Source organism: Ictalurus punctatus, chromosome 3 (genome assembly GCF_001660625.3).
Source record: "Ictalurus punctatus breed USDA103 chromosome 3, Coco_2.0, whole genome shotgun sequence".
Taxonomy (NCBI): domain Eukaryota; kingdom Metazoa; phylum Chordata; class Actinopteri; order Siluriformes; family Ictaluridae; genus Ictalurus; species Ictalurus punctatus.
Window position 1 is genome coordinate 32,745,422 of NC_030418.2, and position 12,412 is coordinate 32,757,833.

The 12,412-nt window shown below is 35.4% G+C and overlaps 1 protein-coding gene across 7 annotated transcripts in view; it reads left to right on the plus strand.

Moving 5' to 3' along the window:
* The window catches only part of dclk2a (doublecortin-like kinase 2a), a 76,925-nt gene that overhangs the window by 60,424 nt on the left and 4,089 nt on the right, over nucleotides 1–12,412 (plus strand). For 4 of the 7 annotated variants that reach the window (XM_017464874.3, XM_017464875.3, XM_017464876.3 and 1 more), the window contains 4 exons: nucleotides 124–201; nucleotides 998–1,094; nucleotides 2,959–3,039; nucleotides 3,282–3,395. In XM_017464874.3, coding sequence (XP_017320363.1) covers nucleotides 124–201; nucleotides 998–1,094; nucleotides 2,959–3,039; nucleotides 3,282–3,395 — 370 coding nt within the window. Of the gene's footprint in view, nucleotides 1–123; nucleotides 202–997; nucleotides 1,095–2,958; nucleotides 3,040–3,281; nucleotides 3,396–5,373; nucleotides 5,869–7,780; nucleotides 7,863–12,412 lie in introns of those variants that run through there. The other 3 variants (XR_001812262.3, XM_017464877.3, XM_047153832.2) reach the window with 3 other exon arrangements.

A 12,412-nucleotide genomic window follows, 5' to 3' on the forward strand; every position in this document is an offset into this window, starting at 1 on the left:
CTCATTCAAATTCTGCCTGCTAGGTGTGTTTATATACACAGGAATGCAATATTAATACATCAAGGGATGTTATTTTCACATTGACACTGACTCGTACACGCTTTTTTGGGCTGGCTCTCATAGGTATGGTATAAAGGTGGACATCTGGGCAGCAGGTGTGATTACCTACATCCTGCTGTGTGGCTTCCCACCTTTCCGGAGGTACAGTACACACACACACACACACACACACACAGACAGACACTTCAAAGAGTCACACCGGAGTGTGATGATATACCAATATGAAGACACACAATACAATTTTTTCCATCGTATATTTTCACAAGCAGTATATCTCTGGATAAAAGGTGTTTATAGTAAACCTGTATACTGTATAATATATGTATGTGATACCGTAACGTGTACATCGTTTCATTTCAAACGCATCTCCACATGAAGTTTCACACAGCACTGAAGCACACAGAGAAGCCCACATGCAGGGTCATCTAAAGGTCAAACGCCCTTTTATTATTTTTGTCTTTTGTGTGACGCTTTACAAGCAAATCTCTGTTCAGCCAATAAGAAAGCAGTAGGTGTGACCTGTTCGGTTTTCACCGTTTCACCTTAGTTGGTTTGGTTTCTTTAGCAAATTAAAGCAAAAACCTTTAACATGCCCCTCAAAATAAATAAATAAATAAATCAAATCAAATCCCCACAAATATTACGAGCACTGAAGTCCAAAAACACATTACACATGTCTTTTGATGGTCACAGATGAAGCTAAATGAAATCAAGGTGTATTGAATAGGCTAAAGCTAATTTGTTGTCCTTTCGGTCGATCAACTCGTTGGATTGTCTAAACTGTGTTCATCTGAGGAACTCCATTAGTGCATCAGGACTTCTGTTGTGTTACAAGGACATCAGTAATTACAGTGGCTGTTGTGTAATGTCTTTGTCCTGTTCATATTATTGTACTCAGTGTGTGTGTGTGTGTGTGTGTGTGTGTGTGTGTATACAGTGAGAATAATGCGCAGGAGGAGCTGTTTGAACAGATCCTGCAGGGCCGTGTGGACTTTCCCTCTCCGTACTGGGACAACATCACTGACTCGGCCAAGGTGGGTGAGATAGATCACCATGCCGCGTGACGCATCTTTCTTTCAAGAAAATAAAAAAAAAAAAGATATAGACAGTTTATAAAGGCATTGGTGTATTTCTTGGAGCTCTACAAGCATGTCATCTGTTCATCTGTGGTCCAATCCTCACATGGAGAATGCATACTGTACATTACAGATGTACAGATGTGTTGTATACTACAGATGTGCTATGCACTACAGATATACAGATGTGCTGTATATTACAGATGTGATGTACACTAAAGATGTGCTGTACGCTACAGATATACAGATGTGCTGTACATTACAGATGTACAGATATGCTGTACACTACAGATGTACAGATGTGCAATGCTCTACAGATGTACAGATGCGCTGTACACTACAGATATACCGATGTGATGTACACTTCAGATGTACAGATGTGATGTATACTACAGATCTGCTATGCTATACAAATACACAGAGGTGATGTATGCTACCGATATACAGATGTGATGTATACTACAGATGTACAGATGCGCTGTACACTACAGATATACAGATGTGATGTATACTTCAGGTATACAGATGTGATGTATACTACAGATGTGCTATACTCTACAGATATACAGATGTGATGTATGCTACAGATGTGATGTATACTACAGATGTACAGATGCGCTGTATGCTACAGATATACAGATATGATGTATGCTACAGATGTACAGATGTGATGTATACTACAGATGTACAGATGCGCTGTATGCTACAGATATACAGATGTGATGTATGCTACAGATATACAGATGTGATGTATACTACAGATGTACAGATGCACTGTATACTACAGATATACAGATGTGATGTATACTACAGATGTACAGATGCACTGTATACTACAGATATACAGATGTGATGTATATTACAGATGTACAGATGTGTTCTGCACTACAGATATACAGATGTGATGTATATTACAGATGTACAGATGTGCTATATACTACAGATATACACAAACACACACACACACTCCCTTCTGTCTTCATATCTTACACTGTCTATTCTTCAATGTCATATTTATACCCCCCCCCACACACACACACACACACGATCCACTGCTTCCTGCTCTCTTTTCCCACACACACTCCTCCGCTTCCTCTCATTTCTCATGTACAAGATTCTCTCTCCTCTCCTTCTTCAAATCATAATGCTTATGTTAATGTTAAGCCCACAGACTTCACTTCTTTTCTGTGGGCCTTTGATGGAACGCGGAAACAGCGAATAACTGTGAAACGACGGCTGAAACAAAAACCGCTTTCCTTACAAAGGTGCCGGAGTCTGAGGCCTTCCTGATTTCAATAAACTGGAGAAAATGTTTGGCGTAGACTCGTGTTTCTGGTGTTTGAAAACACGTAATACAAGAGAATCTGGAGGGAAAAAAATGGAATAGAAGGGAGAACGCTAAAGTACTTATGTTACTTATGGAAAGTTCATTATTTGCCTGTAACATCACATCTCGGAGTGTTTTATTCCTCTTCTACCACAGCTTTCTTTCCATTTACGTGTTTTATATTTATTAAAATATGACACATCGTACTTTTGATCCGTTTATTAATGTTGTTGCATTTAATGTTGTGGAACATCCTCAAAACCAGTTCGTCTCTGTTATTACTTACATTAAAGCAGCTATAAGCAGTTGTTTGATCCAGTTCTAATAGATAGAGATAAGGGAAAGAAGAAAAAGATGTTATTATAAGATGAAAAAAAAATAACAAACTGCTTTAGAGACTGTGTATATCACATTCTAAATTTATTAGAAATGGTGCTGAACTTGAACTTGAATTTTGTGCATTCGATGACATGTGTCACATGACCTGTTTTGCAGGAGCTGATTGGCCAGATGCTTCAGGTGAACGCTGAGATGAGGTACACGGCAGAAGATATTTTGTGTCACCCTTGGGTCACGGTGAGTGTGTGTATGTGTGTGCGTGTGTGTGTGTGTGTGTGTGTGTGTGTGTGTGTGTGTGTGTGTGTGTGTGTAACAATATCTATCATTAGATTAGTTATTTCACTGTTCTACAAAAAAGAGTCATATCATGAGATGATATTCTGTATTACTACATTTTCAGAATTGGGTGTATCTGTGACGTGTATTGTGTTTATGTAAACATTTGTGACGTGTATTGTGTTTATGTAAACGTGTATCAGGACGACGCTGCAGTGGATAACAACATGAAGATGGAGGTGATGGGGAAGCTCAAGAAGCACTTTACGTCCGCACAGAAAGAGGGCAACACCACCGCCGGAGTGTCTGTTATTATGGTAAGACCAAACACACACACACACACACACACACACACACACACACACACACACACACACACACACACACACACACACACACACACACACATACAGACAGAGAGTATATATGTATTACGATCTGTGTAACATCATTATTTGACGATAATCATCACCGGAATTTGAAATCAGATCCGGAATCTAACGTTAAAGTAATAGTTCAGCCAAAGATGAAACGTACGCAGCAGAAATTTTCCCATAATCACAATCAGTTAGCTAAGACGTGTTATGGGTCTAAAGTTTATTTCAGCCTCATGGATTTGCACTGAATCCATGAAGCTGATCGAGTAAAAAGGAGACGATGACGTCCGGTTTATCGTCACGCACTCGCACGATAAAAGATTGAGCGACTCTCTAAAGTGTTTGTCAGGGGTGCCAATATTTACGGTATAGCCATAGCATTTATGATTTCTGATGACTTACCACGGTGATACGTGACACACGAAAACTACTGTGTGTTCAGCTGAAACAGCTTTCCAAACAAATACAAGTCAAGTTCATAAAAGCAAATTCACCGAAGAGGAAAGGAAGTCGCGTTCATATTGATGGCTGTCATGACGCTGGGTTATAGACACGCCCCCAACTCGGAAACTGAGGGTTTTCATGCTGCTGAGAGTTTAATCAACACTTTCCGACCTCCCAGTGATTCCGACTCGTAATGCGTTTTATGTCTGACTTCAGGTGATCTCTCTAACACAGGAAGTAGGATTAGTTACAGTTACAATTATATAGTGTTTTTATAGATACTCAAAACGCTTTCACATTGTATGTATGGGGCGGGGGGGGGGGGGGGGGGGGGGGGTTCGATCTCCTCAACCACCACTAGTGAGTAGCATCCACCTGGATGATGTGACGGCAGCCATAGTGCTCCAGAACGCCCACCACACACCAGCTATTAGTGGAGATGAGAGTGATGTCGCCAAATTAGAGATGGAGATTATTAGGGGGCCTTGATAGAGAAGGGTCAATGGGTATATAAGGGTTATACCACTATTCTTTTACAAGAAATGTCCTGGGATTTTTAATGACTACAGAGAGTCAGGACCTCAGTTTATCCCATGTAAAAGAAGGTGCTGTTTTTCTAGTGTGGTATCCCATCACTATACTGGGACATTAGGACCCACACAGACCACAGCATGAGCACCCCCTGGTGGTCAAACTAATACCACTTCTAGCAGCAACCTTAGTTTTCCCCAGGAGGTTTCCCATCCAGGTACTGGCCAGCCTCAACGCTGCTTTGCTTTAGTAGGAAACCAGGCAAGAACTGCAGGCAGATATGGCTCAGGTGGGAGGATCCTTTGTTGGAAAATTTCCAAATTCCCAGTTTATCGTGCACGCAACAGTAGAATAATACGATTTCCTGAGTTGTAATTACGACATCGTTGTAGCGTCCACGTAATTACGAGGTGATTTCCGAGTAAATATCTAATGATTAAGTGGCATTTTCTCTGGAATTTACCTCGCTGTATTCTCAGAAACAGCTTGGCTCACATCTAAATACAATTATAATAATTGATTCATTTATTCATTAACTAATAACCGTTACATAAAAATGACGCACAGGGAGTTTATTGTGGGAAAATTCCTGCTAGAAATGAATTACATGTACTAATCGAATGAGAGAAAATGGTGGAAATTTTATACATGTTTTTTCAGCATTTTTTGGCTGAACTATTCCTTTAAATATTCTCAAATCTAAGCACAGATAAACATGTCTTATATATAATAAAATAAAATGTACAATCAATCAAGCTTTAATCCGTATGCACAGAGCTTTCCAGAGCCGGACAGATTACTGTCTTAAGTAAATCAGATTGTTTTTTCTAAATCTGTTAGAAGTATATGTTCCCTTTTGATTGTTAAATAATCCCGTGTGTGTGTGTGTGTGTGTGTGTGTGTGTGTGTGTGTGTTTGTCCTCCCCTGTCCTCTGTCTCTCAGGGGGATTTGTGGGTGAAACATGTCAGTCATTTCCTCTCATGTACACCATTCATGTCTAGGATTCCTGTCTGTATATGACTAAAGAGGATCTTATACTATAGTTTCTTCTTGTAGTGCTCTCATCCTTTCTGCACTCATACACTCATCACACTCACGCTGTCCTGGCAGCTCGAGACTCATCGGGTTTGTTGTAGTGACCTGCTCGCATCGCTGTGCTTTAGATTAATATTCACTTTCAGAACTTCCTTCCTGTCTTTATACTGATCACATAGAGCAGAATATAATGACAGAAGAGAAATGTTAGTGGAAAATAGACTTGTTCTGATGACCGGTGAAACTAGAGCACCGCTAAATTCAGATTAGTCGGATTATACTGTACGGCTCCAAATCACAGGTTTGTAGTCATGCACTCGTTCTAATATGTTATCATTTCTATTATTAAAACATGTACAATAACGTGATTAATCAGTATTATTAATATTTATTTTGGTAATGTAGTAGTTAGTAGTAATTGTTTAATAATAAAAAACATTGTTAATAATTATTATTAATAATGATTGTTATTGTATTTTTAAATAATCTGTTATTATTATTATTATTATTATTATTATTATTATTATTATTATTACTCATTATAAATAACATGATTAATCAGTATTATTAATATTTATTTTGGTAATTTAGTAGTTAGTAGTAATTCTTTAATAATAAAAACATTGTTAATAATTATTATAAATAATGATTGTTATTGTATTTTTACATAATCTGGTATTATTATTATTATTATTATTATTATTGCGATTATTATTATTACTAACCATAAATAACATGATTAATCAGTATTATTAATATTTATTTTGGTAATGTAGTAGTTAGTAGTAATTGTTTAATAATAAAAAACATTGTTAATAATTATTATTAATAATGATTGTTATTGTATTTTTAAATAATCTGTTATTATTATTATTATTATTATTATTATTATTATTACTAATTATAAATAACATGATTAATCAGTATTATTAATATTTATTTTGGTAATGTAGTAGTTAGTAGTAATTGTTTAATAATAAAAACATTATTAATAATTATTGTCATTATATTTCTACATAATCTCTTATTATTATTATTATTATTATTATTATTATTACTAACTATAAATAATAACATGATTAATCAGTATTATTAATATTTATTTTGGTAATGTAGTAGTTAGTAGTAATTGTTTAATAATAAAAACATTGTTAATAATTATTATAAATAATGATTGTTGTTGTATTTTTACATAATCTGGTATTATTATTATTATTATTATTATTATTATTATTATTATTATTATTGCGATTATTATTATTACTAACCATAAATAACATGATTAATCAGTATTATTAATATTTATTTTGGTAATGTAGTAGTTAGTAGTAATTGTTTAATATTAAAAACATTGTTAATAATTATTATTAATAATGATTGTTATTGTATTTTTACATAATCTGTTCTTCTTCTTATTATTATTATTACTATTATTATTACTAATTATAAATAACATGATTAATCAGTATTATTAATATTTATTTTGGTAATGTAGTAGTTAGTAGTAATTGTTTAATAATAAAAACATTATTAATAATTATTGTCATTGTATTTCTACATAATCTGTTATTATTATTATTATTATTATTATTACTAACTATAAATAATAACGTGATTAATCATTATTATTCACATTTATTTTGGTAATGTAGTAGTTAGTAGTAATTGTTTAATAATAAAAACATTATTAATAATTATTGTTATTGTATTTTTACTATCTATCTATTTATCTATTATTATTATTATTATTATTATTACTAACTATTAATAATAACATGATTAATCAGTATTAATATTTATTTTGGTAATGTTGTAGTTAATAGTAATTGTTTAATAATAAAAACATTGTTAATAATTATTATTAATAATGATTATTATTGTATTTTTACATAATCTATTATTATGATTATTATTATTATTATTATTATTATTATTATTGGACTATATATAAACATCTGTTATGTGAAATAGCGTATTCATGGCAGGACTAAATAAAAAACAAAATACAATTTATATGATCCCGCTTTAATAATATATATATATATATATATATCATTAACATTTTTCAGATTCCGCAAGGCGTATGTAAACGTATGACCTCAGCTGTAGATTCAAAGGCAAAATGCTTCACAGTCACATTATCAAAACCCATTACCACGTTAAATGTCATTAATATCGGCTAATGCCTATTCGAGCAGATTTGAGCTGAACCGCTGTGTGAATTGAGCGAGAATTCAGATTGTATGAAGAGTCACGGGCAGCTCTGGGGTCTCCGAGTACTCTATTCTTACAGATTGTGAATTTCATCCAACAGTTTGAGATCTAAATCCAGAGCTGTATCTGTGCACAGCCCTCGTCTCTCCCAGGACCAGACGATGCCCGCTGCTGGATTCTGGGTATTTGACTCCAAATCTACATCTCCGTCGGACAAATCTAATCTCTTTACTAAAGCTTATTTCGTCTGTCCTGACTCTTCTAGATCTGCTGCTCTTTGCGCTGTTGCAGTGCCTCCTTCTGGTCTCATGGTTTGCTCCGGCTCTTACAAGTTTAGATTTCTGACCAAAAGCCTTTTCTCTGCTAGAACACACCCTGTCAGTGTTTAGGAAAAATACGTAAAGGAATACTCCAGTGTTTTGCAAAGGGTCAGTGGTTAAAGGCTCTGGGTTACTGATCAGAAGGTCAGGAGGTCAACCCCCAGCACTGCCAAGCTACCACTGTTGGGCCCTTGAGCAAGGCCCTTAACCCTCAACTGCTCAGTTGTATAAATGAGATAAATGTAAGTCGCTCTGGATAAGCGCGTCTGTGTAAAATGTACTGTAATGTAAATGTAATGTCCATCCTCTCCACTGCATCAGTAGTGTACATATGATTACCACGGATAAGAAATCGGACTTGTTTCCCGTGTCTCGGATAACGTTACAGCCGAAATAAAAAGCTCACGAGTACCGATACAACGTGGATTTCTGTCGAACGGTTTTAATGAATTCTTCACTCTAGGGTATTTGTAAATGAATCCTTTACGATGGGATTGTTCTGAAGGATAAAACTGGAACATGGAAGCATTATTGGCGTTCGTGGTAATGAAACACGCATTGCCGTCACGATGAGTAAAGATTCGGTTGAAAAAACGCTGGAGTACTCCTTTAATCGGATCCTCAAGGACTGGAGCTAGATATACAGTATTGTAACTCCTCTCAGTCTCAACCTCTCCATGAATCAGTGTCTTTTCACCTCATTCCCAGCTGCCCAAGTCTCCGTCGTGTTGTCTGTGTCGCAGTGCGTTGAGTCGCATGTCGTTTCTTTAAGCATCATGCAAAGCTAATAACCGCTTAAAGTATTAACCCTGTCGGAGGAAGACATGTCGGTCTTTCTCGGTCACGCGTTCACAAGTATTTCACAGGAAATAGTGCATTCAAAGAACAATGTTTGTTATTCACCGTTATTAATTCACCATGTATAGGAAATGTGCTGCCTCCTTGTGGCCAAAGAGGAATTCCTGCTTCTCTGACCGCTGCGTGTGTGTGTGAGAGAGAGACATTCAGATTTAAGTGAAAAATAAAAGCTAATTTGTATTTTGGATTTTTTTTTTCTAAAGGAAAGTTAATTGTTAGCCAATTTTTGGCAGTGATCCGCACTTTTGTATTCTGAAATGTCCTGTAATTGAGCTCCTACCTGCTTCTTTTTTCCGTCAACGTTTCACAAACGAAAACCTTCAAATCCACAGATTGGTATGCGAGTGCCATTCCACTTTCTCTGAAGGACTCCCAATTCACATCCATTAGATTAGCAAGTATTAAAACACTCGGCGCCATGCCGTTCTGGGAAAATATTCGACAATAACACTGTGTAGAGCTTTTATTCTTTTCCTTTAACAGCTCGTCCCAAATCCCAAATGGTTTTGTTCGTCTCATACCACAGCAGTTTGAATTAATGAATCAAATATTCTATAAGTCACACTTTTTTTTATTTTTATTTATCCGTTTGTAGTATACACATATAGTGTTGTAGAACCTTAAACACGTGAAATTTCACGTTGTCACGTACATTATTACAGCTATAAAAGGTACTGAATGTTACATAGTGCTGACACTGGAGACTCCTTACATACGGTAAATGTTAAATAAACGTCTCCGTGCAGAAAACTCCGGCATGTTAACAGTGATACATTTTTCTTTGTTAAATAACTCTGCACTTTAAAAATAAATAGAAATAATAATAATCAGTTTATTAGATTGTGCCGGAATACTGTCCGAGCTGCTATTATAGAAAATGAATCAGCACCTTCTGACCAATCAGAATCGAGGATTTAACAGTGCTGTGGTATAAGACTACATTAAATCAGAAGCAGTGAAGGTTTCAAACTCGACGATATTCGGAGTAGCGTGCCGTTTTTCAAAATTTCCACAGATTTTGCGCCCAAGATGGGTCATGTGACGTTAAGACTTTGGCCCAAGATGTGTCATGTGACGTCATCATGGCGCGCGTTCAGTCCAAAGCCCTCTTCGGTTCACGTGCGTCAATCATGAGTACAGCTAAAAGATCTCGTACACCGATAAAACATCACTGCGAAATTGCAATTTTACCGATTCAAGTAGTTTTCCACAAAAAAGCACCAAAAAAAAAAAAAGCCCCAATTGCTGGAAAAATGCCGAAGCATTTTTATCGAGCATTTTTGGCCGCATCAATCAGAAAAGAACTCCTGTGCGGACTGACTAGAGTCCCGGAACTACGGCCAATATTTTGTTCATATGTTGATTTGAAATACTTTCATACTGTGATCCTACAGAGAATAAAATCAGTCAGAGTCTCATACCACAACTAGACAAACTTATGTTAAAAATGTCTGAAATTATTTTGTAAATTTGTTCTCTTGGTTAAAACACCAATAACCAGACCTACATATCATATTTCCCTGGTAATTATCGATAATTTTCCAGCCAGTGATTTGCCCACCCCTGGACGTGAAGATTCGATATCAGTTATATAGATAAGATATAAAGTATGTCTTAGGGGTCCTTCAGATAAAGTGTTATGGAGCTGTAGAGGTGTGTTTGTGCTCTGTATGTTGTTGCTATGTATGCGTTCTGTGAGTAAGCCTAGTCTCTGTACCTCTGCTTCTGCACCCCTCCATCGGCATACCTATCCTCTGAGTAGCTCCAGGCCAATGGTATGTACTAACACTAACAGCTCTGCTTCTTACACCTGGCTTCTGTCTTCTCCATCCATGTCACACACTTCCACTGACACTGAGGGAGAGTGAGCAAAACACCAGTGAATATTTATTTATGACAGCCAGGCTGACTTAGAACTGGACAGTGAGGAACTGAAATGAACTTAATGGGGATTATATCATGAAGCTACACAAAACAGTTCATAGTGGGGGGAAAATTCTACAACGTCTAAGGGTAATGTGCAGCATGATGCTGCCGCCATCATGCTTCACTGCTCTAACAGCTTGCTTCATATTGTAACACGACAAAATGTGGCAAAGTTCAAGGGGGTGAATACTTGGGACTTCTACCATTTCTTGTTAACAAAATTTTTGTTGTAGTTGTTGAAGTTCCGTGGACATGTTCAAATGAGCATACGTGACTGACAACTCTCTGTCAAAGTATCATCCTACTGAATTTTAGAATTTTAACAGCAGGCTACACTCGCTTGCGTATATTTCACAAGTATTTCCCAAGTTTAGTTTCTCACTAGCTTATTTTTTTCATAGATTACCTTGTCCCTAGGTTAGTTTTCCCTTAGGTTAATTTTTCACTGGGTTAGCTTTTTCCCTAGCTTAGTTTTATGCTAAGATGTTTATGCTAAGATAGGTTAGCTTTTCCCTAGGTTAGGTTTTCACTAGGTTACTTTTTTGCTAGGTAATCTTTTTCTCTAGGTTTTTTTTTTTTTTTTTTTTTTTTTTTTTTTTTTTTTTTTTTTTTTTGCTAATTTAGTTTTTCACTAGTTTAGTTTTTCACTGTGCTAGTTTTTTGCTAGGTTAGTTTTTTCTCTAATTTACCTTTTTTTTGCTAAGTTACTTTTTCACTAAGTTGCTTTTTCACTCGATTACTTTTTTGATAGGCAAATTTTTTTGCTACGTACATTTTTGCTAGGTTATTTTTCACTAGGTTACTTTTTCACTAGGTTACTTTTTTGCTAGGTTATTTTATCCCTAGGTTATTTTATTATATTTTTTTGCTAATTTAGTTTTTCATTAGTTTAGTTTTTTGCTGGGTCAACTTTTTCAGTGGGTTAATTTTTTGCTGGGTTACTTTTCACTAGATTACTTTTTCACTAGGTTACTTTTTCACTGGGTTTGTTTTTTTGCTAGGTTATTTTTCACTAGGTTATTTTTTCACTGGGTTTGTTTTTTTGCTAGGTTATTTTTCACTAGGTTATTTTTTCACTGGGTTTGTTTTTTTGCTAGGTTATTTTTCACTAGGTTATTTTTTGCTAGGTCACTTTTTTCCCTAGGTAATTTTTTTTTGCTAATTCAGTTTTTCACTAGATTACTTTTTCACTAGGTTACTTTTTCACTGGGTTTGTTTTTTTGCTAGGTTATTTTTCACTAGGTTACTTTTGCCAGGTTATTTTTTTCCCTAGGTTGTTTTTTTTTTTTTTTTTTTTTTTTTGTTTTTTTTGTTTTTTTGCTAATTTATTTTTTCACTAAGTAACTATTTCACTAAGTAACTTTTTCACTAGGTTACTTTTTTTGCTAGGTTACTTTTCACTAGATTATTTTTTCAGTAGTTTAGTTTTTCACTAGATTAATTTCTTGCTAGATTCATTTTTTACTACATTAGTTTTCCACAGGTTAAGTTTTCAGTAGGTAGTTTCTTTATTTCCTAAGTCAGTTTTTCAGTAAGCTGAGACCTTTTCCAGTTTAAGTTTGATAATTTTGTTCAATAATATAACCAGTCCCAAACATACGATTTTCTCATTCTAAGATATTTAACCA